Below are 26,983 nucleotides of genomic sequence, written 5' to 3' on the forward strand. Positions count from 1 at the left end.
GGTCATTATTAAGGTCAATAACAGTATTTGCTTTTTTTAAAGATGCTTTACTGAGTAACAAAGGAAGGTTTTTATCAACAACTTCAATATCAATGGATATACGAGTATTATTAATTTGAGCTGGAATTTTAACTAACTGGTATGAATATACAGACACCCCATCTCCAAATTTAAAAGCAGTATGACTTGGCTTATAAACAATATCATTTTTAAGAGTGTCATCTAAATTTGCCAAGTAATTGTCTAACCAAGGCCTGCCACAAACAGTTTTTGTACAGGCAGTATCAATGACTGCAGCATTGAATGCCTCCATTGTCAATATTTCACTTGCAGTATACTCGGAAGTTAAAAGGGTTAAATGTACGTTGGCTTCATCATTAGTACACATGTTAACACTACCAGAATGTCTACTTGGACAATTCTTATACCAATGATATCTTGAGTCACAGAGTCTACATCTACTTATTACACCATTGAACATTGGATTTAACTTCTGGTCGCGAAAATTATTAGCTTGTCCTAAACGATCACCACGCTGATCTACATTTAGACGATTAAATGTGTTGCGTCCACTGCGTCTGTTGGTTACAGTCCTAGTATCAAATGCTTGTTCCTGGCTAACGTTCGTATCAACATCACCGATTTTTGATTCACTACATCCAGTTTTACTAAATATTCGACTTAAAGCTGATTTCATGTTGTCATATTTAATATCATTACAGGCTGTCAGTGCTAACTGGCGTTCTTTAACTGACAGATTTGCATTATCTAACAGTTTGAAAGCTAACACAGCCTCTGGAAGAGTCATATCATATTTCTTAATACAATTATATTTTTGCTCAAATTCAACAATGTAATCAGACATCAACATGTCTTTCCTATTAAATTTATCAAAGTCACAATATGCACTGTAGGCCATATCAATTTTGTCCTTTTCAAATAATTTATCTAGTTCAGTCACAAGAACACCAACACCATTATCTACATTTAAATCAGCAGCAGCAATATTTAAGGCTATCTCTCTGGGTTTACCATCCAAGGAAAGTGCCACAATAAGCCCCCTTTTTTTCTTATCTACATCACATACAATCTGCCACATATCAACTTCATTTTTCCATTGGCTGTATGTCTTCCCAGCCATAGTAGGAGGATTCTTATAACTACTGGCCATCTTCAAAATGTCCAGCTCTGCTACCAATGTTTCAAGATATTTATTCAGTTTACATAGACAAACCAAAGCACATGTTCATGGATCAGACATACAAGATGGCAGACCTCACCTCCAGGTGACCTCCTACTGAGCAGGCTTACCAAAGACTTCCAGTCAAGGGAAGTAACCTACATGTACATATGAGCAAGGGTTCAGACCACAAATATCATACTTAACACTTGATTCCAACCAGAGGCTTGAAATAGTCAGCCAAGAATTTGTTCCAGTCGTAGGAGTTCACAAGCACTGTGCCATCCTCCCTTCCAATAGGTTGAGCTCTGTTCACTCTTTTGACAGGACTTGACTCATACACAACTTCTGCGATCTCATCCAGGGTGTTGACTTTGGTACGCCGATACCTCTGCTTTATTAAGCCAAAACACCAGTCTGGTGCAAACTTTGTGTGTCCTGGGATGAGAAAATTTAGACTTATTGTGGCATGAAGCCCATGAATTGTCCTCCACAATAAATAATATAACATAAATCTATTTTTGTTCTGGCCACTGCAGTTGTCGCAGTGCAGCTGCAGATCTGTCTCACCAAGACCATAGTTAAGGAGAAAATGATCTAGATAATTTATTACAGAAACTGAACCCTTCGACACATTCATCCCCTCATCAATGAGGTAGTTAACCTGTTGTGGTATTCCTTCACAGCACATGCCAAATAATCCACACTTCCATGGGGTCAGGAAGTAAATTGGTCCTGGCTTTAGTGGGTCGACGGGAAAGTGGACCTGAAAAAAGGGATACAATTTTAAGAATAACTTCATTACCTCATTGATCACATGATGATTGGCCTGAAAGAAAACCTGCAACTATGAGAAACTGATTTATGGACTGGCCTGAAAGTAGTGAAAGAAGAAGGTGCCAATATTATACGCTATATCTGCCGATAACAGACTCAGATTAATGTTATAACTTAATTCTAAGCTTGGCCAATGCATAATTGCACAGTTGAACTCAAAGCAACTTTCATTATGTAGGTGTGGGGGATGGGTTCTAACTAATTTAACTTACCTGTTGAGCAAAATCAAAGCTGTAGTGCATGTTAATTGGCCTTGACATTGGTAATGTTGGCTGAAGTTTAGTCAGATTAAGTACTTCACAGGCCTCTCTGGAACGGGCAACCATTTCATTCAGATAGGACCTCTCTTTGGTAACCACCAGTAAGTGTTCCTCTTGTTTTTTTAATTTTGCTGACTTGACTATTTCTGGTAAATTTGAGCTTCTATAAACAGCACTGCCAACACAGATCAGACATTGGTTTTGTACGAGTGATGTGGGGGGTTAGCGACTTCCAAAGGCTGTGGAAACTGCTAATCTTCGCAGCCCGATGGCCTGAAGTATAAAACAAAATAAATTTAGAGACAAGACAAATAAATAAAGCAATAGCGATTTATGTCCATGATTTTGATCGTTCGAACTTGGATTTATTTTATGTTATTATTATTAAACTATGGTTTATGTTTACAATGTCAATTACTTTTCTATTTTACAGGTAGGCTAAATCAAATAAGGCAAAGAAACATACATGTAGTTCCCATAAAATTTAGAACCTTTTAAAGGAAGATAGCCAATACAAAATGCTGAAAAGAAAATTAATCTGAACTTTTACATTATGTAGAATATCGTACCAAGTTTAGTTACTTCCTCTTTATAGAAACCATGAACTGATGATTTGGTTACATATGAAGGTAGAAGTTTGATATCTAGTTTCTTCTGACCAGGATGCCGACCAGGTAGAATAATGGCATGCTCTTCTGCATAGTTGCAGATAAAAGAAACAACTCTACGTATGTCATCATGGCTTAGAATATTACGGTTTTTAGTTCTACGGCCCCCACGTTTCTTTAGACGAGGTGATATCCCATTCTCTTTGTACTGGATGAAGCAGCTATCTAACACAGACTGACTGATCCTGAAAGTAAAAAATTTAAAAAATAAAGTATCGTATTGAAAACTACATGTTGTCATTTACTGTACATGTCATGATGCAGCCTTTCCTAACAATCTTCAATTTTCATTACAAATTAATTTATGTGTACTGTGTATAAAATATAGTTAATGTCCATGAAAACATTAATTTCACTCATTACAAAATATATTACTGATTCTTATTGTTTCCTTATTTTGGCTAAGTGGGTAAGACGCTGGCTCGCTAGCCTGGAGGTCAGGTGTTCGATCCCTGCATTGGCCGAGAAAGTTCATCCAGATTTTCCGGCGTGGTTTCCCCTTGTCAGTGATGCAGGATGGAGGGCCTGACAAGGACAGCTGTCTAGTCGTTCAGATGGGACGAAAAACCAAGGTCCCGTGTACATATTGGCGTGCACTTAAAAGATCCCTTGGCAGTTGGAATTCGATATAAGAGTAGGCCGTAGCGCCGCTGCCCGGGCAAAATTTCCCTCATAGCACACTGTATGGCATATGCCCGTCTTCATTAGCCCAGTTTAGGAGCAGAACAGTAGGACGTTAAACCCCATTTCATTTCATTTTGTTTCCTTATTTTAAAATCAATACATGCTTTAATAAACCTGTTATACCTAATGAATTTGTTAATTGTTTATAATTTATTCCTCCCTTCATTACTTGTTTAGGTATTGAATCCTTTCTTAACTATGGCGTCGCTGACAAGACTTCTGAAGCTGATGCATGTGTCTGATGCAACAGACTACAATTCAATTTTCAATTAAGTATGAAAACGATGAACATCAATCACACAAGGCAATAAACCTATTTAGGCAGAAATTATTTAATTGATGACCGTAATCAGAAATTTATATCAATAAAAGTAGTTTTGAAGTTGGAGACTCTTTATCAATTTTATGTTAATTAATTGCTAGATACCATACATAATACTAATAGTTCACTTACATATTTACAAATCTAAATGTACTTCGACAAATAGTTTTTCCCTCAACAAGATAAGCAGTCTTCTGATGCGACCTTTTCTTCTGAGTTTTGTGTTTTGATCGTTCCGTGTAGTCACTGAAGTTTCCAAGACTGCTGATCTTACCAATGATTACGAGGTCTTTTTCGTCTGACGTGAGGGAAACCATATCTTGTCGACATCGATATATAAACTCAGGAGAAAGCCTCTCGCTATATGACATCAATCCCTTCTTTGAATTTTCTTTGCGCCGAGACACACATTCACATTTAAACAAACAAATTTTGTCCATTTCTTTTTCACTATCAGGGTCAATAAAGTCAACCTGCTTCATTATCATGGTTTCTATTTCTACTTCATTTTCTTTTTCTAGCTTCCCCAACCCCTCCTCTTCACTATCACTTTGCTTGCCATTCGCATCATCATTGAGCTGTTCTACGTCCATATTTTCACTTATTATAGCACTGGGTACACCGTTCAAAATCTCATCATAATCATCGTCACTGTCACTGCTCTCTGAATTGGATTCAGAATTGTCAACAAAATACTCCTCAATTAGTTGATTCCATGTCCCAGCAGGTGCAGAGCGTGTCAGATTCGCTCCTGCCAACTCATTTAAAGCTTTGGCGATGTTATCTGCCCTGCTACACATGATAGCCTACACTAGAAAATACTTTTAGAATTACGTGTTTACAAATATTCCCAGGGCACAGCCATTAAAATTTCACTTCATGTCTCGTGCTGTGCGCACCATGTGATCAAAATTAGCGAATCCGCGAGCCTGCTACAATGACAATCGGCCTCACATAGCAACAAGCAGACGTCTATTCTACATTTAAAAACGTTTTTGATTGGTCTTTAATAACACCAATCGAAATTATTTTATGATGACGTAGAAAGGGATTCTTAAAGTTTGTTATGATACCAAGTAACAGGGGATTTTCCGTAATGTGTTGGCATAAAGAAGTCAGCATTTGACAATTTTCAGGAATTTTTTCTTTGTTTTAAGGCATTTTTTTTTTAGACAGTCTTCGTAAATCGCATATTAATGAACTATGGGATTATTATTATGTTGTATAAACAGGTTTGTACAAAAGTGTATGCCTTTAACTATTGATTTTTGGTGAAAACTCAAAATCGGTCAGATGGCAGTTTCTTACCTATTTTGACCTGTACTGAAAAATGACATTATGCGACATGCGACTGAATTAGAAATGGTGGGTCACATTTAAGTTATGTTCCCTCTTTGTACTACTGTGTATCTAATACCTAAGAATAGTTATCTTCAACTTTTCATATATATATATATAGGAAACATACAGAATTTCGGACATCAATTTATGGTAAAAGGAGTTATTATCAATAATTATTAATAACAGTAAAGGGATCTAACTACAGACAAGGGCCTATATAAGTTCAATCTTTTTTTTTCAGATAGAATTTGAAGCTAAAGGTCTAACAAATATTTAACCTGAAACATAGCATCTACAGATATTTAGTTTTCTCACTAAAATAGATATGGCCAAAACTAAATAACACTGTAATAGGAGTGACAACATTGTAATGAAGAGAAAAGAAATCAAAATGACTTACTGTTCTCCATCAACCCGTATAATGAAGATGGGCTTACGTCATACATTATTGTTTGGGAGGGGGGGGGGGCATTGTATGCGTACAACTAGTATGTTTCCCCTTGTCCGTGGCTCACTAATTAGGAGGTCTGGGGTTTGATTCATGTGTTGACCCTAGACAGTTCCCGAAACTTTCCAGCGTTGTTTCCCCTTGTCAGTGTGGGGGGGGGGGGGGCTGTGATGGGCAGCGTCCAGTTTTTCGGATGGAATATAAAACTGAGGTCCCGTGCACACGTTGACGTGAACGTAAAAGAACTTTAAATTCGAAATAAAGAGAACACCGTAATGTATGGCGGGCATATGTACATCTTCATTATGACGGTTGATTTTTTTCTCTCTTTAATACAGTATTATTTGGTTTTGACCCTAACCCTAACCCTAACTTTACTGAGAAAATTACATATAAATGCTTTGTTTGAATTCAAATATTTGTTAGTAGTCTGGAGGCTCAGCGCGGGGGGGGGGGGGGGTTGTCCATTAAATGGGCACAAAACCAGACCCAACTTTTCTAGAGTAAAATTTTGCGTAGAATACGATGCAGAGTGGTAATCAGTCCGCAGTTGGGGCGTTTTCGAGATATTCGGGGTCAAAGATCAATTGGGTTCATTTGCACTGAAAGTGAATTCGCGGTCATTCTTGTATCATGAAAATAAGCTGAAAATGATCGAAAGTAATCACACTTTCAATAAAAATGTAAACTTGCTAAATTCACCTTTGTTCTCTGTGATCCCAGAGGTCAAAAGGTCACATTTTCCGTTTTAGCACTAGGAAGATTTAAAGTAATAAATGTCGGCGTAAAATATAAAAACTAAAGCGAAACCTGTTCTAATTAATAATAGGAACATTTAAAATTTATCTTTAGGTGGTCTTAGAACCAAACTTTTACTTTGGAACGTCGAAAATGATCTTGCATAACAGAACCAAAACGCTTCGGAGCCTGTTTCAAAAATACATAAAAACTGTTAAATCAAAATCTCTCCGAATTAGTTTTACAAGGAATGCTATACATAATGATACTAGTTGTCTGAAAAAAACAATTAAATAGTTCCATGGCTGGACTCCAGCCTGTGGACCGCGTCACAAAGCCTGCCAAAATTTTCCCCGCTAACATTTACCAATACGACAATATATCCTGTGAACTACAGTCTATGTACAATGCATTCGTCGGTTTTAGCTGCGTCCATGTTCTGGCGAAATTCATAAAAACTCATAAAAAGTTTGCAAACTTTTAATCTTGTCGCAAGATGCGTGTTTTCCCGTCACAGATTTACGTCGGTTTTCCTAGACTGGGATTCTCGGAAATCCACGCAGGCTGGAGTCTAACACTGAACTATTCAATTGTTTTTCAGATAACTAGTATCATTATGTACAACAATCGTTGTGAAAATAAATCGGAGAGATTTCGATTTGACAGTTTTTACGTATTTTTGAAACAGGTTTCAAAATGTGTTGGTTCTGTTATGCAAGATCATTTTCGACGTTCCAAAGTAAAAGTTCGGCGCTAAGACCACCTAAAGATAAATTTGAAATGTTCCTATTATTAATTAGAACAGGTTTCGCTTTAATTTTTATATTTTACGTTGCCATTTTATTGCTTTAAAATCTTCCTAGTGCAAAAACGGTAAATTTCACCTTTTGACCTCCGGGGTCACTAAGACTAAAGGTGAATTTAGCAAGTTTACATTTTTATTGAAAGTGTGATTACTTTCGATCATTTTCACCTTCTTTTCATAATACAAGAATGACTGCGCATTCACTTTCAGTGCAAATGAACTCATTTGACCTTTTGACCCCGAATATCTCGAAAATGCCCCAACGACGGACTGATTACCACTCGGCATCGTTTCTACGCAAAATTTTATTCTAGAAAAGTTGGGTCTGGTTTTGTGCCCATTTGATGGACACCCCCCCCCGCGCTGAGCCTCCGGTCTATAGGAATTTAGCCCCAAATCTAATCTGAACTAAAAGTTTACATATATATTTGTAGAAATACTGTTTTGGGAGAGCTTATATGCCCGCCCACCCCCCCCCATTTTTCGGTATTTCAGTTTTTCGGGAAGAAGCTTCAGAAAATGGAGAACATGATCATATCTCATGGACACAGCTTTGAGGTAATTCATTTTAGTGAATGATTGATTCATTCAGAAAATTTGGGTGATAAATTTTTCAGGCAAATAGGTTCAACCCCCACCCCCAACTGAGATTAGCCCATGGTTGGCACGTGCGTGCTGTATCATACGGCCTGTCACTGAGTCAACTGGCGTGGTTTTCGAATCCCCGGTTGTACGTGACAAGGAGTAGGGTCGCCTGTCCAACCTCGTGGGTTTTCTCCGGGTCCACCGGTTTCCTCCCACTGCTAAAAGACCCCTACGCGCAAGCGAATTATTGAAATAAAATTAAACCATATGTTAGTCCCGAAATGACCTAGTTTGTGTCTAGTGGAGGTTAAACCCCCTTTCTCTCTCTCTCTCTCCCATCCGAACGACTGGGCATTGTCCTTCCAGCCCACTCCCATCCCGTACCACTGACAGGGGGATACCGCACCGGGGTTATCTTGTACATGTACATATCTAATCGTGTAAGTGTAGTAAATGTGAAAATGAAACAAAAGACTGTTAAAGAAACCGAACTTTCTTACATGTTTATACATATAGTGACCTGTGACAGTGATGATGATAACGACTAACTTTGATGACATTTAAAGTGCAGGGTAACTGCGTAATTTTGATTTTCAGTAATTGATTTACTTCAATAAATAATTTGTCTTAAATCTATATTTGTTAGCAAATTATACAATTATAGATACGGTTTCAGTTTAAATGTTTGTAATTCGGCCTTAAATATCTGAACTAGAGGTTTACAGCTACCTGTAGTAAAAATAATGTAGGTTCTAATTGAAAGGGTATGTTGGTGTGGGTTTATGTTTTAGTGGAAAAAATCATGTGGTTTCAATGTGATTTACGAAACTACAGACATATTCTGGTCTCCATTACTTCATAGACATATTGCTCAACCAATGTCAAATATATCTCCTTGCTCATCAGACTAGGCGCTCCGCACATAATATCTGGGTAAACACCCGCTCACCAACCCTTGCAGCCCCATAAATATTGGGCTTGTGTTCTCACACATGGTCTTGTGTGTCATACAGCATCAGCAGTCAACACGCACCTGAAATACTGTTACCAACTGCAAACATTTGACAGAAAGGGAGATAACTCTATTACCGTTAATGGATTTCCAAAATTCTGTATGTTCCCTTATTCATTATGTTTTCTGCATTTTGGTTTAAATCAAAATTTAACCAATAGCATGGATGAAGGCATCGGGTGTTTTCGCCAATATTTAATTTTATGTCAACTTCACAATTATTAGTATAAATAAAGCATTTATTTGACAATTGTCACAATTTTCATCTGGCCCTAAATCGAGTTAGTGTAGACTTTTTGCTTGGAACTCTCTGGACTTGTGTTCCTGGTGTTCAAAGCTTTCCAAAAATGTATAGTTTGTTTATTTGGGAGGACCATGTAGCGGAATTGTGTTTCTAAGCAAGCTAGAAATTTTGGCTGCAGGCCTAATTCAGCTGTTGGTCACTTTTTATCCATATCAAAACGGGACGATGTCAACAGTTTCCTTAAATTTATTGGCTGTGTAAAGCTGCTTATGAAGTTGGTGTTAGAAACAATCTTCTTCATTTTGGGGCATTTATCCAACATCTGTTTATTCATGTTGATGAGGTTCATCGGTCTATTGTGGTGTGGGTTAAATGTTGTGACTTGTATTACCTTTATTTCGACATATAATCCTCAACATAATAATTTTTTTCAACATATTTATGATACTAAGAATGTTCTCCTTTCTAATGATTATCTTAATAATCAATTTCATGGCATAAAATTAATTAATATTAAACGTCAGCCCCCTAGCCTAAAAAAATTACTCACTAGAGCTAAGTTTCAAGCTTCTAGTAATGGAACTTTTTCTACTTCTAAGTTCCCAGTTTGTAAATGTTGCCAACATATGATTATTAATACCAAATTCATTTTTTCTAATACTAATTATACGTTTAGAATTAATCATAATATGAATTGTAGTACTAAAAATTTAATTTATGTGTGGTTTGCAATAATTGTATGAAGAATTATATAGGGGAGTGCGGGACTGAATTATGCGCACGCATCTGAGTTCATAGGCAACAGAGTTTACAAACTAATCCTGTTTTGAAAGTCTCTAAACATTTAAATACTTGTGCTAAGAATTTAAATATTAAATTTAGTATCTTTCCTTTTTAAAAAGTCAATATTGACAATACTATCAAGAGAAGGAATATGGAAGCATACAATTATTGACCGGTTCAAACCAGATTTAAATGCTTAATTTTCCCCCTTCTCACTGTGTTAATATTCTAATAATTTTTAAATAAAATCTTAATATATGTTTTTACACTTTTTACTTCGCCACTATTTATTTCTCTATAATCGGTTTATTAGAGAATAAGGTAGATATAAAACAAGTTTATAGCCAAATTACATAATTGTTCTATTGACATTTAATTAATCTCTTCACTTCTGTATGGTTATATTGTCAAATTATACCAGGAAGACTATGTAAATTAATGAAAGTTTATGTTTTATTATAGCCAGATTAATTAATTTGTCTATGAATGTTTATTTCATTTCATTATTCCTATATTGGCCATTGTCAAATTATACCAGCAATATTCATCCGAATATCCAATTTACAATGGAAACTAGTACAGATAGAATACCATTATTGAATCTGATATATATTATAAAGATACTGATACTAAACAGTATCTCGAATTCAATTCGTGTCACCCCAAACACATAAAAACGGCTGTACCATATAATTTGGCCAGGCGTATCTGTACCATCATGTCTAACACAGTAACTAAATTTCGAAGACTACAGGAATTGCGAGAATTTCTGCTAGCCCGCAAATATCCCTCTACATTAATTAATGACAGAATATAAAGGGCTAGTAAAATACCGATAACGGAATTAAGGTAGGTAAAGATAAAAGATACAAATCACAATATAATTGCATTTGTCACCACCTTTAATCCTCACAATCCTAATTTTTCCAGCGTAATTAAAACACATTTTCAACTACTTCAACAAGATAAAAAATTTAAAAAACTTATTGATACACAAACATTTATCCCGTCAAAAAGACAACCTAAAAACCTTAAATCACTGTTAATTAGGGCTAAATTTGAATCATTCAGTCCAATTAAAGAAGTTGTAAAACGTGGAAGGGATAATTGTGGCACGTGTAGATATTTAATTGAAGGTAAATCATTTATATTTGACAGTGGTAAAGAATTTTTTGTCAATGAAAGTATGGACTGTAAAGTAACTCATGTATTATATGTCATAAAATGTAGTGGCTGTGCCGAACTGTACATCGGCTGCACAAACAAGTTACAAAACAGAGTAACGGTTCATAGACAACATATCAGGGAACCAAATTTAAGGAAGATCCCTTTAAGTGAGCACCTTGATATCTGCCGTAAGGGCAAGTTCAAAATATACCCTTTCTTTAAGATGCTGTATTCAGATCCCATGAAAATGAGATTGAAGGAACAATATTTTATTGACAAATTTAAACCCAAATTAAACATTTCAGAATAATTACAATATTATGCTATATATTATATATTATCTACTTCATTATTATTATATTATTGTATGTTTATTCTTCCACGACGTCACGTCATTGTATGTCTTGACAAGCTCAGGCGAAACATGTAGACAATTAAACAATAGTATATACTTTCTTTATGCATTTTTAACCATTCATCTACAGTGCACTCTGTCGCATCCGACATAGTACGGGATCGTTACAATATGTCGAATTACACAGAGTGTCGGAATACCCAGTTTTCTCAAAACCGGAAATATTGTAACTTCGAAAACCGGAAGTATTATTATAATGTAGCTTCGAACATAGAACTTCGAATAACCAGAATGTTATTCCCTTTAAAAATGATAAACCTTTCTGTACATTCAAAATTTTATTACATTAATTTTTATTTCATTTAACATGCGTAGGCATTTTGAATAGGTCAAGTCTGTCGTTAATTTATCTTCTTCGCTGTCTTCAGTTGATCGCACTCTTGTCTTTGTTATCACGTGTTCATTGATAATGGGCGTACTCGAAAGAACATTCTGGAATTGAACTCTCTCAATCCCAAAAATACTGACAATCAAGTAAAAATGGGTACGGTACGTGTTTAATTACGCCACAATTCTACTCACACCACCTCCGTCGTCGGGACTGACAGAACTGTGACAGGACTGAATTCCGCGTCACTTGATTGCAATTCTGTCAATTCGGGACGTTCCGGACTGTGAATCGAGCATCCCAGGTCGTCGTCACACGTTTCGAAGAGATCCGTGACAGGACTGAATTCCGCGTCACTTGATTGCAATTCTGTCAATTCGGGACGTTCCGGACTGTGAATCGAGCATTCCCAGGTCGTCGTCACACGTTTCGAAGAGATCCTTGACAGGACTGAATTCCGCGTCACTTGATTGCAATTCTGTCAATTCGGGACGTTCCGGACTGTGAATCGAGCAGCCCAGGTCGTCGTCACACGTTTCGAAGAGATCCGTAGGGTGACCAAACTTATAGGTTATTCAGGTTCAATCGGCATGCGCAACGAATGTTTCCAACAAGTGCTAGGAATATATTTACGACTTTGAATTCGGGGGGAAATTCGTAGATATTCTTGAGTATTTGTCACAACTGTCATACAAGAGATTAAAATTAACAAAGTAATCAACAAAGACCCACGGTAGCGAGTTTTAATCTCACAGATAATTGATTGGTGATTGCTTGTTAATCTTTTGTGACTTCACACCCATCCAGTTTTAATCTCACGGATAATTGATTGGTAAGTGTTTGCTTCACACCCACCGATTGAAGGCTGGATTATACGGTGTCGATTCAATGGAAATCGTATGACGGGGCGGCTGATTGATTTCGTAATCCGGAATGTACAGAGGTCGAATTACCCAGAGATTTTTTGGCTGAAGTAATAAGGAAATAAATCCGGACATGAAAATGGTGTCGGATGTAACAGAGTGCCGGAGTGTTCAGAGGTCGGATGTGACAGAGTGCACTCTGTGTTATATAATTATATAATTTTATATAATGTTATATATATGTTATATAGGGTATATGTGTGTAATTTCGACCACTTTAGATTTGACGTCATTTATTTCGCCAACAACGCTTACCGTTAACAAGTATTAACTTTCTTGTCATTACTCGATTATCCAGGCTTAATTAAGAATTGAAACATCAGACTAAATTCGCCTCTTTTACAAGAAAACGGCATTTAAATGGAGTAACCCCCCCTTGGTGCATATTCGACCACATTTGGGGGAAATTCGACCGCCACCAATTTGTAATTTACCGACATGGGGGGAAATTCGACCACATGACCAAATTAATAAAAATTCAAACACTACGCATAATAAATGGCAAGCTGTTTGTTTTGGTATAAATATTTTAAAAATAATACTTGCAGGTCCGTTCTAAGAATTTTCATCCTGTCCCTAATTAAACAATAATTGTTATATAAATAGAACCTTAGGCCACGTGTACTGGTTATTAAAATGTTAATATTATTGCGTACTAAATATTTGATCCAAAATAACAAGACTTGAAAACTATGGTATGGTCGGAAAATCAACCTTGTATAAAACTAGTTGACGTTGCTGTAAAATTTAATTTCGGTTTTTGTTAACTCTATATAATAACATATTCATTCATTTATTGTATTGACGCTGATAATTATGCCATGCGGAGAAATATGTGCACGCTTTTATAATCGTGTCAAATCCCACAAAAATGAAATGAAATGGGGTTTAACGTCCTACTGTTCTGCTCCGAACTGGACTAATGAAGACGGGCATACGCAATACAGTGTGCTATGAGGGAAGTTTTGCCCGGACAGCGGCACTATGGCCTACTCTAATAGAATTCCAACTGTCAAGGGATCTTTTACGTGCACGCCAATGTGTACACGGGAGCTCGTTTTTTTACCCCATCCGAACGACTAGACAACTGTCCTTTTCAGGACTCTCGTTCTGCATCACTGACAAGGGGGAACCACGCCGGAAAATTTCGATGAACTTTATCGGCCAATGCAGGGATCGAGCCAATCCAACAATGACTCAAGTTATAACCAGAAGTATCAAAGTCAACATCAGTTAATTCGTTTAGGGACAAATTTAATCCATTTCATATAATCAACATCTGGGAATTATGTTCATTTAATCAAAAGGCTATATCTGGGAATGAATAAATTACGAATATATAATTTAACAATTAAAAAAACACATTTCATTAGATTAATATCTTGGAATCAATAAGTTAAAATTCATTTTGAAATTCATAAACACAGTTCATTTCATTGACAAGATACTAATTTATAATTATGGAGAACATTCATGACAATAAAATGGTACATAAATGGGGATAAAATGGTTATAACCAGAAGTATCAAAGTCAACATCAGTTAATTCGTTTAGGGACAAATTTAATCCATTTCATATAATCAACATCTGGGAATTACGTTCATTTAATCAAAAGGCTATATCTGGGAATGAATAAATTACGAATATATATACAATAAATTTCATTTGATTAATATCTTGGAATCAATAAGTTAAAATTCATTTTGAAATTCATAAACACAGTTCATTTCATTGACAAGATACTAATTTATAATTATGGAGAACATTCATGACAATAAAATGGTACATAAATGGGGATAAAATGGTTATAACCAGAAGTATCAAAGTCAACATCAGTTAATTCGTTTAGGGACAAATTTAATCCATTTCAGTTCATGTCATTGACAAGATACTAATTTATAATTATGGAGAACATTCATGGCAATAAAATGGTACATCAAGATCGAAATCATTTTCGTGTGTTGTTGGGACACAATCTTGGTGCATCCAGCGAAAACATTTATCGCAGCCAATCCAGTCGGGTTCGTCATCTGGACTGTCGTCGTCATACTCAATAAGACAAATAAAACATTCATTTTCATTAAATGACTTGGACATGGGTTTGCATTTAGATTTTAGTTGTTTTTCTCGGTTTCTTTTCTCTTTTTCCTGTTCTTTTAGAATTTTTTTTTCTTTCCTTTCATCCTTTTCTTTTTCTTTTCTCAACTTTTCTTTTAATGCGTCTGTTTTATTTTGTAACACTTGGTCGGACGTAAGAAGCCTATGACAGGTAATTTGTTTCGATTTATTCTTTTTGGGTACAGATTGTCCACAAGATGGTATGTTGAATATGTTGGACAGCGTTTCTGCCCACTTTGTTGGTATCTCGGTTTCGTCCTCAGATATGATATGATTTAACAGAGATTGTGCGTTTAATTCCTTTGGTTGTTCGTTTGTTGTTATTGGAACTGTTTCGTCATTTTGTATAAAATCATTCATCATGGTTGACATGGCACTGTCGAAAGACAGGTTTACAATGGGGGGGATCAGCTGTGTTTATATTTTCCAAATTATCTATTGTCAATTCTGTTGCATTGGTTGGTGTGTATGGCTTGTTATATACTTCGGATGGCATATACAGCTTGTCGGACAAAATGCTGGGATTGAAGGGTGAAATGCCCGTGGACCGAAATGAGCTCAATATGTTTGTTGGTGTCATGGTCTTGTTCCAGGCAGCATTAATGATTCTCGGCCAAGTTGTTTTGTCAATTATGTGATTTGGATGGTCAGCCATGAATTCCGTACATAATCTGTTGTAACTGTTTTGCAGAGGTCCGAATATACCCTTGTCCAATGGCTGAAGGTGGTGAGTGGTATGTGGGGGTAGGGCCAATATGTATATATCATTTGCCCTGGCCTTGACGAGTAACTCTGTTACTTCGTGGGAGCCATGCGAATCTAAAATTAATAATTGAGGCCGATCTGGACCGCAGTGTTTAAGAAACACATTATTGAACCACTCCTGGCCTAGGAAATCATTCATCCAGGCCCTCTCCTGGTAAGTCCAAATGGTGCCATTAGGTGCGTCTAGGGTAGCAAACCCGTTCAAACATCTGTTTGTTTTGCCTTTCACTATAAACATTGGTGGCATGCATGCACCTGCTGCGTTTATGCAGCCTAAAACAGTTATGTTTTCTCTGTTGTTTGTGGTTCTTCCAGGTAAATTTTTTGTCCCCTTCCTGGCAATTACCTTGACCGGGTCATGCTCGTACGACATGCCCGTCTCGTCACAATTCCATATTCTGCCTGGATGTTCCTTCAGGTCGATGTCAGAAATTATTTTACCAAGGTCTTGGAAATATTTATGGACAACTACTTTATTTAGCATCCGAGACCTAGATGTGGGTAACTTCTCTGGCTTCCGTAAGGTTACCTCTGGGAAGCGGCTTTTAAACCCCCTCCACCAGTCATTACCCGGAATACCTTTGTTAAATGGTGTTTGTGTATTTGTTAATTTAACATAACGTGCAACTTTCAGCAGGAGTTGTCTTTTTGTCACCCCGAAACCCTTCTCAGAAGCATCTAAAACTTTTTTGACTATTTCCTCTTCAATTTTCCGGGGGAGGGCAGTGGGTTTACCCGGCACAGCATTCGGGCAAATCCTTCCTGACAAATGGTCAATTATTGTGGTTTTGGGTATATTAAATTTTTTGCTAGCCTTTCGGTATGATAGGCCATTCCTGACAGATTTTACGGCGTCTTCTAAAGTTTTTGAGTCATATCTCATATAAATATTTTTAGATTTGCGGGGCATCCTGGAATGTAAAATAAATGTTTATTTATTACTTTATTAGGTAATATTATTAACCTTTGCCTATTACATATAAATTTTATTAATAGCTAACACATAGATTATTAATAAATGTCCATAATTTTCTAATTCATTTAAGGATTATTTTCCTCAAAAGTGGACTAATAAGAAATGAATATTTTACATTTTAGCCTACATGTATAACGATTATTTCCCCAGACACTGTATAATCAATAAAAAGACCCTAATATTTACCTGCTGATATATATTAATTATGATTGGTCGTTGTACTTTATAGTGGGCGTTGAAAAAACTTGACAAACACTGTATATTCAAATATAGGCTATTCAATCAAAATACACTAGGCCCTATAATTATAAATTTATTATTATTGTTATTATTAATTATCTATTATCGGTAAAAAAAAGTAACATTTAATGAATAAAATACGTGATCAGAAGGCCGGTCGAATTTCCCCCACCCCCAAAAGTAAGTTGGTCATAATTCGACCACTTGACCATTTTTGTCATAAAACTGAATTAAATGTTTGTTTTTGATTAAAAATTATTCAGGTTACATCCCACTTAATAATCTAAACCTTACAAATCAATAAAAAGAGCCTAATATTTACCTGCTGATGTATGATTGGTCGTTGTACTTGATGGTGGGCGTTGAAAAAACTTGACAGACACTGTTGACAGTACGCGATGCTCCTTCACGATAGGCCAGACATCAAACTTCGCGGTAAACAAAGACAACGATTTCTGATTGGATGCATATATCATGTGACAAATAACGTGACCGGAACAATAACAAAGCGCATTATCCAGGCGGAAAAGCAAATGTCGGTCGACATATCGCTACAGACACGCTTTTTGTAAGCGGTCGAAATTAGACCATAGGTCGAAATTACACACATATACCCTAATTTTAAACAAGAAAGTGTGTGAATAATAATCCATTGTGAGCTTACAAAATATTTCTTTATATCTTAAAACTATGTTTTCATAAATATTCTTGCTTGCCGTGTATATATTTTACAACTATTAAAAAAGTTCTTTCTTACCTTGAATCCCTCTGGTTTTTCTTTTCTGAACCTTTCGACCCTCTCCCTTGTTGACCCAGTTTTCTCTTTTTGTCTTTTCCCTCTTTTTGGTCTCAGTGGGGTGGATGGAGGTGTGGTTTCGGAAGACATTACATGTAATTGCAGTTTCCGTTTAGATCTAATTGTCCTTAATGTAGATGATGCTGTTCATGTTGAAGGTTGGGTATCATAAGTTGCTTCTGGGGTGGTTTCGAAGACATTACATGTAATTGCAGCTTCCGTTTAGATCTAATTGTTCTTAATGTAGATGATGCTGTTTATGTTGAAGGTTAGGCAGCATAAGTTGCTTCTGGCATAGTTATTTAAGTAGAGGCAGTGGGGGGGGGGGGAGTAAGAATCTGGTAATGTATCGGATGATTCCACCTGGCATGCCCGACACAAGGATGGTAGATCACTCCGAGTTTTGACTGACCTCAAATAGACCACTTTCGAAATACCTGTAAAACCAAAATGCAAAGTGAATAAAAAAGGGTTTTTCATAACTCATAGAAAATTCTAGCCAATAAGCCTAATTAATATCCTAAATGCTCACAAGAAAATTGTCTGACCTGTTCTACATGTCCTATGTGTCCATTTACCACAGGAATCACAAGTAACTGCTTCTTCATTGTCACCAATGAATTTATTACAAAGAACCCAGTTGTCACTGTTAGCCATAATAATTATCAAGTTCTGTATTGCAGAAATAAATCTGATGAATGATTTATTTCCTGCGTTCGTCTCTAGAGTTCTACGTCCACTTCCACCTAAGGTGATATCGCAGACAAAATGTTTCCTAAAAAAATTACTAGAGGAAGCCATAGGGATTAGGCTTGGTCCAGTTTAATTTGAGACATAGTGTCTTTGCAGGAAATGCCCAAGTTAAAAATCTCATCGAAAGAAGAGGAGAAAGTTTTGGGGTAGAAAAGGAAGGATGGCGAGGGTGCGCAGTCTGGCCCGCTTAGCCATTAATGCTACGACCTTAATTTGGGGAGGTAGGTTGGTCTGACGGTCAGCCGGGCCATTGGGCCTGCCGCCTTTCCGACCTAGACATAGGCGTACGGGCTCAATGACTGTTAGGGGGGCAGAACCCGCAATGCCCGAAAAAAAAATCGTTTTAAGGATCCGACCCCTCCTCCCTCTTCCAAAGAAATTTTGAAAAAATTGACTACCGCAAACAACATCTAGACGTTGCAAAACTCATGATCGTTGCTTTAGGAACATGAATTTAGGCGGCCGACTCGAATTCCAAACAACCAAACAATCTTTCAATCGTCGCGGAGTATGAAGCCTCACTCTCCTGGAGAAAATTTTGAAAATGTAATCACCGCAAATGCCTTTTTTCTGCTATTCTAGCCCGTGAGTTACACAACTCCAAAGTTGTCCAATGGTTTTGTAACCGAAATCCCACTCAAGACCAATCTGAATTCCAACCATGCAATCAGACTGCATTTACAAATAATAATAGATGCCCGAAAATGTTTCATACAATGTTTTAATCAATTTGTTCCCGATTTTGAAACCTTGAGAGCATAAGTAAATAATCGTAATGAATATAAACTTACCAGTAAAATGGAATCATTGTTTGGCATGAATCGTAGCAGTTCAAGTCCTATATCCTTCTAAAACTGTCAGCTATAAACATTACAGCGAGAAGCATATTTGACGCTTTATGCATGCGCTACAATGGGATTCCCCCTTTTCTGCTTTGTAGAATGTTTACCAGTCTCTCGGATAGTGAAATTGGTAGAATACCATCCGCCCAACTGAATTTTTCTATTTTTTTTCAAATACCGCTGATAAGATCATGTATATACCTCTAATGAATTGGAATATTGTATTATAGTACAATTTGTTGACCAGAATGAAGACTTGGACATATTATTCAGTTACAGCAAGAGTGTTATTGTCCCTTTAAGATCCCTTCTCTAGAGGGTCCACAACCATGCTATTACATACTTTTACACTATTTGCATTCAAGGAGAGGCCATTTTGTCATGCAGTTTCGGTCCAATTTTCCAAAATTAGAACTTAACCATGATCAAGGTGTAACAATAATATATTTGTAAAATCAGAAAAACATTGGGAACTCTAGTGGGTCCACAAGCTACAATCACAATTTCATACAATCAGGGGCCATAATCCATATTTCGAAACAAAGATCTTTGGGTTATAAACATACATTTTAAGTTTCGTCATTAAAATCGGATAAAAACTGTAACAACTAGAGGGTCCACAAGACCACAACCTTGCTATTACATACCTTTACACTATTTGTATTCAAGGAGTGGGCAGTTTCCGTCCAATTTTCACGAAATTAAACTCAACCATCATCAAGGTATAACAATAATATATTTAAACAATTTGTAAAATTGAATATAAATTGGGGCCTCTAGTGGGCCCACAAGCTAAAATCACAATTTTGTTGTGTAATCAGGGGCCATAATCCATATGTGTAAATTTCGAAAGAAACCGAGATCTTTGGGTTCTAAACATAGATATCAAGTTTCTTCATGATCGGATACAAATTTTGACATCCAGAGTGTCCACAAGCTAAAAACGTGATTTTTCCGTCCAATTTTCACGAAATTAAACTCAACCATCATCAAGGTATAACAATAATATATTTAAACAATTTGTAAAATTGAATATAAATTGGGGCCTCTAGTGGGCCCACAAGCTAAAATCACAATTTTGTTGTGTAATCAGGGGCCATAATCCATATGTGTAAATTTCGAAAGAAACCGAGATCTTTGGGTTCTAAACATAGATATCAAGTTTCTTCATGATCGGATACAAATTTTGACATCCAGAGTGTCCACAAGCTAAAAACGTGATTTTTCGTACAATCGGGCCACAATCCATGAAGTTACGCCAAAGACATGTCAAATTAAAAGAAACCAAGATCTTTGGGATAGAAACCTATATTTCAAGTTTCGTAAAATCAGATCAAAATTATGACCTGTAGAGTATCCAAAAACAATGTAGATGTATAAAAACAATACCTATTAATGTCCTAGAATAGCTTACCTATCATTTCTATAGGATTAGGAAATAATACTCCTGCAGTTCTATTAAATGTTCTAGCTAGATGTCTAGCTAATTCTATATGTTGTAATTGGTCTTTACCTACTGGTACTAATGTAGATCTGAAATAACATGGAACAATCAGTCAAATACATCATTCAATTTAAAAATAATCAAGATTATAGGTGTTCTTTTGGACCATTTATTGTTGTATTTGAAAACAGAATAATGCGAAAAACTCAGGTAGGCTATACAGTTCCACTTAAATAAAGGAGGACTACATGTACAGAATATCTATAAATAACTTACTTATATAATAGTATATCTGCTGCCTGTAATATAGGATAGGTAAATAATCCAACACCTACATCTTTCAATATATCTGATTTTTGCTAAAATATCATAGAGATAGGTTACCAGTCAACTAAACATATTCCCACAGCAGGTAAATATGGAGCGGAATTTCCCCCATAATTCTAACTCCTAACCTAGTAATGCGTATGCTAATATGCTTACTTCTATACATGTATGTTCTTACTAACACATGTTAAATTGGCTATTTACACATGTAAAAATGCTAATTTATATAACTTATTTTTTAAATATTGCAGTTAGAATTTGTATTTTGTTCTATTTCCATTATTACATTTAATTTATTGTAGTCTGTATAGTTTCGTTAACATTTCACAAATGTTACGCTGTAAAGCCGTTATAATTCTAAGCTCATTTTGGTAACAGATGGCGCTATTTATTGTATGGAGGCTGATTAGGGACATGCAAAATCTCACCTTTTTCATAACCAGATAGATAAAAATCATAAAATATTTTATGTACAAAAACAAAATATTGTAGATATTTTTAAAATATATAAATAGGCTTCCCTGTCATGCATTTTTTAATAGATTGCAATATCAATTGATTTGGCATATTTTGTTTCTAAAAGAACAATAAAATATATAGAAAGAACTTATGTCATGCACAGGAGTGAATAAATAAATATATAGGTAATGATAAGTTTAGCGTATCTTTTCCCCTCAAATTAATGAAATATTTTTCGCACACAAGTAAAGTATTTTTGATATTATTTTAGCTGCTATCGGATCAAGCATCCAAATCATCGTGAGCCGCGTTGGCTCGGTGAGTATGTCCCGGACTAGGTCTCGGGTTCGCTCCCGGTGTTGGAAGAGAAAGTCCCTTGGCTTTTCCGGCGTTATTTCCCCTTTTCAGTGGTGCATGACGACGTTCCTGACAAGGAACACTGTCTAGTCGTTCTTATATAGTGCACGTAAAAGAACCCTGGATGTTGGGATTCGAAATAAGAGTAGGCCGTAGCGCCGCTGTCGGCAAAATCGCCTCATACTGCACATTTCATGGCGTATTCCCGTCTTGATTAGCACAGTTGATGCTGAACGAGGAGACGTTAAACTCGATTTCATTTAATTTAAAGATAAATTATGGGAGAATAGATAGGCCCAAAGAGCAGACTAATGTAAAGAGAATTTGTTGAAAACTTCAGTTCCACTCTGAACCGAGAATTTAGCGATTGAATTTGGGCCTAGCTTCGATCATCATTACTAAAGTCGGTACGAAAAAAAATAAAAACATAATCTCGATTATCCATTTTTTGATTTAATCATAATTGAGCGTTGAGCAGTAGATCAGATCCTAATCCAGTAAACATTGCAGGCTAGCGATGACATCGACAGTTGATTATGGTCTGGATAAGTTAATTAATGTCTAATAAATAATTTAGATAACATTTTAGACCTAAAGAAATACCTGCAATGGGCAGATTCAGCTCTTGCATAATGTATGTTAAATTTCCAAATCATCGGATTAGCCGCTTGCATTGATCTTATTAATCTCATTCCAAAGTTTGGTGTCATAACTAATTGGATAAAGGCCAAACGAATTTGGGTTGGTGAGTGTGTGTGTGTGTGGGGGGCGCTTTGCTTTAGTTTTATATCTGAATTATCATTTCCTGTTTCTCAATTCAATCTAAAATAAAACAAGATGACTTGTCATCAACATCCCGCGCCCTTGCACTTGTTTGGAAGAAATAAGGAAAAATAACTTGTTTATGCTATTGGTAATCAATATAAAAATGTATCAGATTTCACAAACAGTGTCACTGTTCCTAATATTGTGGCCCTCTTTAGTAGATATTGTTCTCTATTTCTGAAAACAAATGACTGATTGATATTTACTAGAAGATTTGAGATAATTTATGACATTAAGCTCTGGTTTTAAAACTTAGACATGACTACATAGAAAATAGAGATATTTTGCAAGTGGAGGGAACTGGAGCTTTAGACAAATCTCATATTCCGACACACGGAATATCAATTCACAGAATTTCATACTCTAATCACAGTAGCTCGGCAAGGCAGGGGCGCTACTCCCTGTAAGGTTTGCACAACAACCTTTGCCTACCTCAATTAGCTGCTGTATGTTAAACAATAAACTCATACATCAGAAAATAAAATACTATAATAGGTTAATGTTTATACAAAGTTTCAAAAAGATTTCTTGAACAGATAATAAAATATGCTCCAGAAACAAAATCAGGACGGAAGGCTGGATTTCAGAAAATAAAATAATGAGTAAAATTATTTTAAAGGTATCTTGAACAGTCAAATGTGTTTCCATGGAAACACATAAAATTATCAAATCTGAGAAATTCAAAATAAGTGCCATGAAGATATCTTGAACGATTTATGAGATATGCTCCAGAAACAAAATTGTACACCAAAAACTAAGTAAAATTTGTTTCCATGGAAACACACAAAATATAAATCCCAGAAATTCCTAAATAGCAAAAGGCACAACTACTGTAACGGGTTGATGTGTGTGCAAAGTTTCAGAAAGATATCTTGAACGGTTTATGAGATATGCTCCGGAAACAAAATTGTACACCAAAAACTAAGTCAAATTTGTTTCCATGGAAACACAAAATATATAAATCTCAGAAATTCCTAAATAGCAAAAGGAACAACTACTGTAATAGGTTGATGTGTGTGCAAAGTTTCAGAAAGATATCTTGAACGGTTTATGAGATATGTTCCGGAAACCAAATTGTACTCCAAAAACTAAGTCATTTTTGTTTCCATGGAAACACACAAAATATCAATCCCAGAAATTCCTAAATGGCAAAAGGCACAACTACTGTAATAGGTTGATGTGTGTGCAAAGTTTCAGAAAGATATCTTGAACGGTTTATGAGATATGCTCCAGAAACAAAATTATACACCAAAAACTAAGTCAAATTTGTTTCCATGGAAACACAAAAAATATAAATCTTTGAAATTCCTAAATAGCAAAAGGCACAATTACTGTAATAGGTTGATGTGTGTGCAAAGTTTCAGAAAGATATCTTGATCGGTTTATGAGATATGCTCCGGAAACGAAATCGGACGGACGAACCCCATTTCAGTATCCCTCCCTAACTTCGTTCGGCACAGGATAATAAGATATTGTTTATAAACCAAAACAAACACACAAAATAACTTTGTTCTACTGGTGTATTTCTATATTACTTAAATATTATCAGAATAATTTACCAAGTACGTTATATATTCTATTTATCTTTAGAGAAAAAAAATAACCTATTACTTCTCTCAAAAATATCGAGAATGAATATTGCAAAAAAAAAAGAGGCTAAATCAATCGATAAGGCCGTATTAGGGCAAATGCACGAAAACGTAGCCTATTTATTCATCTGAAAAATATCTAGAATAATTTGCCTTTGTATGTAAAATATTTTAGTATGTTTGACAGAAAAATGTCGTCTGTCTAATGGGTAATCAAAAGGGCGAGATTTTACATGTGGCCAATGAGCCACCATATCATAAACAGCGCCATCTGTTAGCATAATGTGCGTTAAAATTATGACTCCCTTTTAACCCGTTATGATAAGTCATAATTCTAACTCTCATTATGGTAACAGGTGGCGCTGTTTATTATATGGTGGTCCATTGAGGACATGTGAAGTTGTCCCTTTTTATATAACCCAAAAACACGACATTTTTGCTTTCAAACATAGGTACAAAAGTAAGTCATTCTCCACAATTTTTAAAGAAAAATTAGGCTATTTTTTTTCTCTAAAAGAAAAAGTAAAGTATTTTATGTGCAAAAGTAAATTATTCTAAGTTTTTACTGTGTTTGTTTTGGTTTATAAACAGGGGGTTGGATGGACGAATGGTTAGCACGTGCTGTATCATAAGACCTGTCATTGAGTCAACTGGTGTTGTTTTGAATCTCCGGTTGTACCTGACAAGGAGTAGGGTCGCCTGTCCAGCCTCGTGGGTTTTCTCCGGGTCCTCCGGTTTCCTCCCACTGCTAAAGACCCCTAAAATTGAACCATATGTTAATCCCAAAATGACCTAGTTTGTGTCGAGTGGACGTTAAACCCCATTTCTCTCTCTCTTTTGGTTTATAAACCAAAGCGGCCATAAAAAAAAAAAAAAAAAAAAAATATGTTGAAAACTATAGCCTGTATCGCGTTCACAATGTTTTCGGAAAAGAATCAAAATTATGATCACTTCGGGGTGCACAAGCTATGTACGCAACTTTCGTTCAACCAGGAGCTAAAATCCAGGAAATTACGGTCCAATATGTGCTAAAACTGAACCTATTCGAGTTCTTTCGGATATAACACACAATTTTAGTTTAAAAATAAATCGAATTAAAATTGTGACCCACAAGCTATGTGTGCGATTTTCGTACGATCAGGAGCTATAATTCAAAATGTTATGGTGAGATAAGTGCCAAAATCGAACCCATATTTGTCTATACTACCCTATGGAAACATTAATGGGGGGTCACGGTGGCTAAGTAGGTATGACGCTGGCTCACTAGCCTGGAGATCGGGTGTTTGATCCCTGCATTGGCCGAGAAAGTTCATCCAGATTTTCCAGCGCGGTTCCCCCTGGTCAGTGATGCAGGACGGAGGGCCTGACAAGGACATTTGTCTAGTCATTCGGATGGAACAAAAAACCGAGGTCCCGTGTACACATTGGAGTACACGTAAAGGATTCCTTGATAGTTGAAATTCGATATAAGAGTAGACCGTAGTGCCGCTGTCCAAGCAAAATTTCCCCCATAGCACACTGTATGGCGTATGCCCGTCTTCATTAGCCCAGTTTGGAGCAGAACAGAAGGACGTTTAACTCCATTTCATTTCATTTGGAAACATTAAAATATAAGAGGGAGGGGTGGTGACAATAACCCAAGAACCCCTCAACGGGAGCATAATATGGGACTTTGATGAGAGAGTTTAAACAATGTAGAACTATACCAATTTTAAATTCGTTTAGTTATGACCCTATATTTTGAACCTTACACACCGGCTCCCTAATATTGTAAATGCACAAACAACAATATTATTCAAATACAAATAAAGGTCAAAATAAAAAATACAACTTTACATGAAACGGTTCAAGTGCTCACAATAGGATTTTACTAGTTATTCTTACTATTTTACCACATGTATAACTACTGTCGTATATTACATAAGCACATTATAATACTGAGAGTCAATAAAGATTTTAATAAAAGTTTCTATCTATCTTTCTTTCAGTTCTTATGGTTTCCTATCATTGAAAACACAATGTCATTGTTTAAAGCACTGCAAACAGTCTCTAATTTTTGTAACGTAAAAAGTCTCTGAGTTTGTGACATAAATTTTAAACAGTCCATAAACACTATTTTAATCAGGCCACTCTGTATATCACTTCACAAACTTTACTGTCTATTATCAGCTTCTAGGATTAAACAAAGTTTATCCACAGGTCTTTGTAAGGTAGAATTTTTAGTTTTAACATTCACAATTCTTACTAGTCCTTTCTTGTCTCTCAGAACACTTTCCACCCTACCAAGATTCCAGGAATTTCTGGGACTATTGTCAACCAAAAGTACAATATCATTGACGGCTATATTTTTCTGAGGGCGGATCCATTTTCGACGTTCCTGTAGGAGTGGAAGGTATTCCTTGATCCACCTCTTCCAAAATATATCTGCTATGTACTGGATTTGACGCCATCTTTTCTGTATGTAATTATCCGTCTTGCTGAAAATTCCTGGAGGTAATTCTGGACCCTTTCTAAGAAGAAGTAGATGATTTGGTGTTAATACTTCTAGATTCAAATGTCGCGGATCATTTGACAGTTCAGTGAGGGGTCTACTATTCACAATACTTTCTACCTCGCAAAAGAGTGTCTGTAGACTTTCGTCATCCTGTTTAAATAATTGTTCCTTCATGATGGAATATAACACCTTTCTCACTGTTCTTATCATTCGTTCCCAAACTCCTCCAAAATGCGATCCTGTAGGGTGGTTGAAACT

The 26,983-nt window shown here is 36.1% G+C and overlaps 2 protein-coding genes and 1 long non-coding RNA gene across 3 annotated transcripts in view; all 3 read right to left on the reverse strand.

Annotated features, from left to right (window-relative positions):
* Nucleotides 1-17,860, reverse strand: part of LOC126811287 (uncharacterized) — a 35,875-nt gene extending 18,015 nt beyond the window's left edge. Inside the window, exon 1 of the long non-coding RNA XR_007675521.2 lies at nt 17,597-17,860. This is a non-coding gene — a long non-coding RNA (uncharacterized LOC126811287). The remainder of the gene's footprint in view (nt 1-17,596) is intronic.
* On the reverse strand, nt 1,847-5,372 carry LOC126811218 (uncharacterized). Its single transcript, XM_050536793.2, has 4 exons — nt 4,084-5,372; nt 2,847-3,130; nt 2,230-2,550; nt 1,847-1,946 (listed from the first exon to the last, which is right to left on the reverse strand). Exons 1-3 carry the CDS (start codon nt 4,749-4,751, stop codon nt 2,441-2,443), a joined length of 1,062 nt encoding a protein of 353 aa, XP_050392750.1. The 5' UTR covers nt 4,752-5,372; the 3' UTR covers nt 1,847-1,946; nt 2,230-2,440.
* Nucleotides 11,375-17,587, reverse strand: LOC126811204 (uncharacterized). Its single transcript, XM_050536774.2, has 2 exons — nt 16,786-17,587; nt 11,375-16,534 (listed from the first exon to the last, which is right to left on the reverse strand). The coding sequence occupies exon 2, from the start codon at nt 16,531-16,533 to the stop codon at nt 15,211-15,213; it is 1,323 nt and encodes a 440-aa protein (XP_050392731.1). The 5' UTR covers nt 16,534; nt 16,786-17,587; the 3' UTR covers nt 11,375-15,210.
* Nucleotides 17,861-26,983: the final 9,123 nt, after the last annotated feature.

Source organism: Patella vulgata, chromosome 2 (assembly GCF_932274485.2).
Source record: "Patella vulgata chromosome 2, xgPatVulg1.2, whole genome shotgun sequence".
Lineage (NCBI taxonomy): Eukaryota > Metazoa > Mollusca > Gastropoda > Patellidae > Patella > Patella vulgata.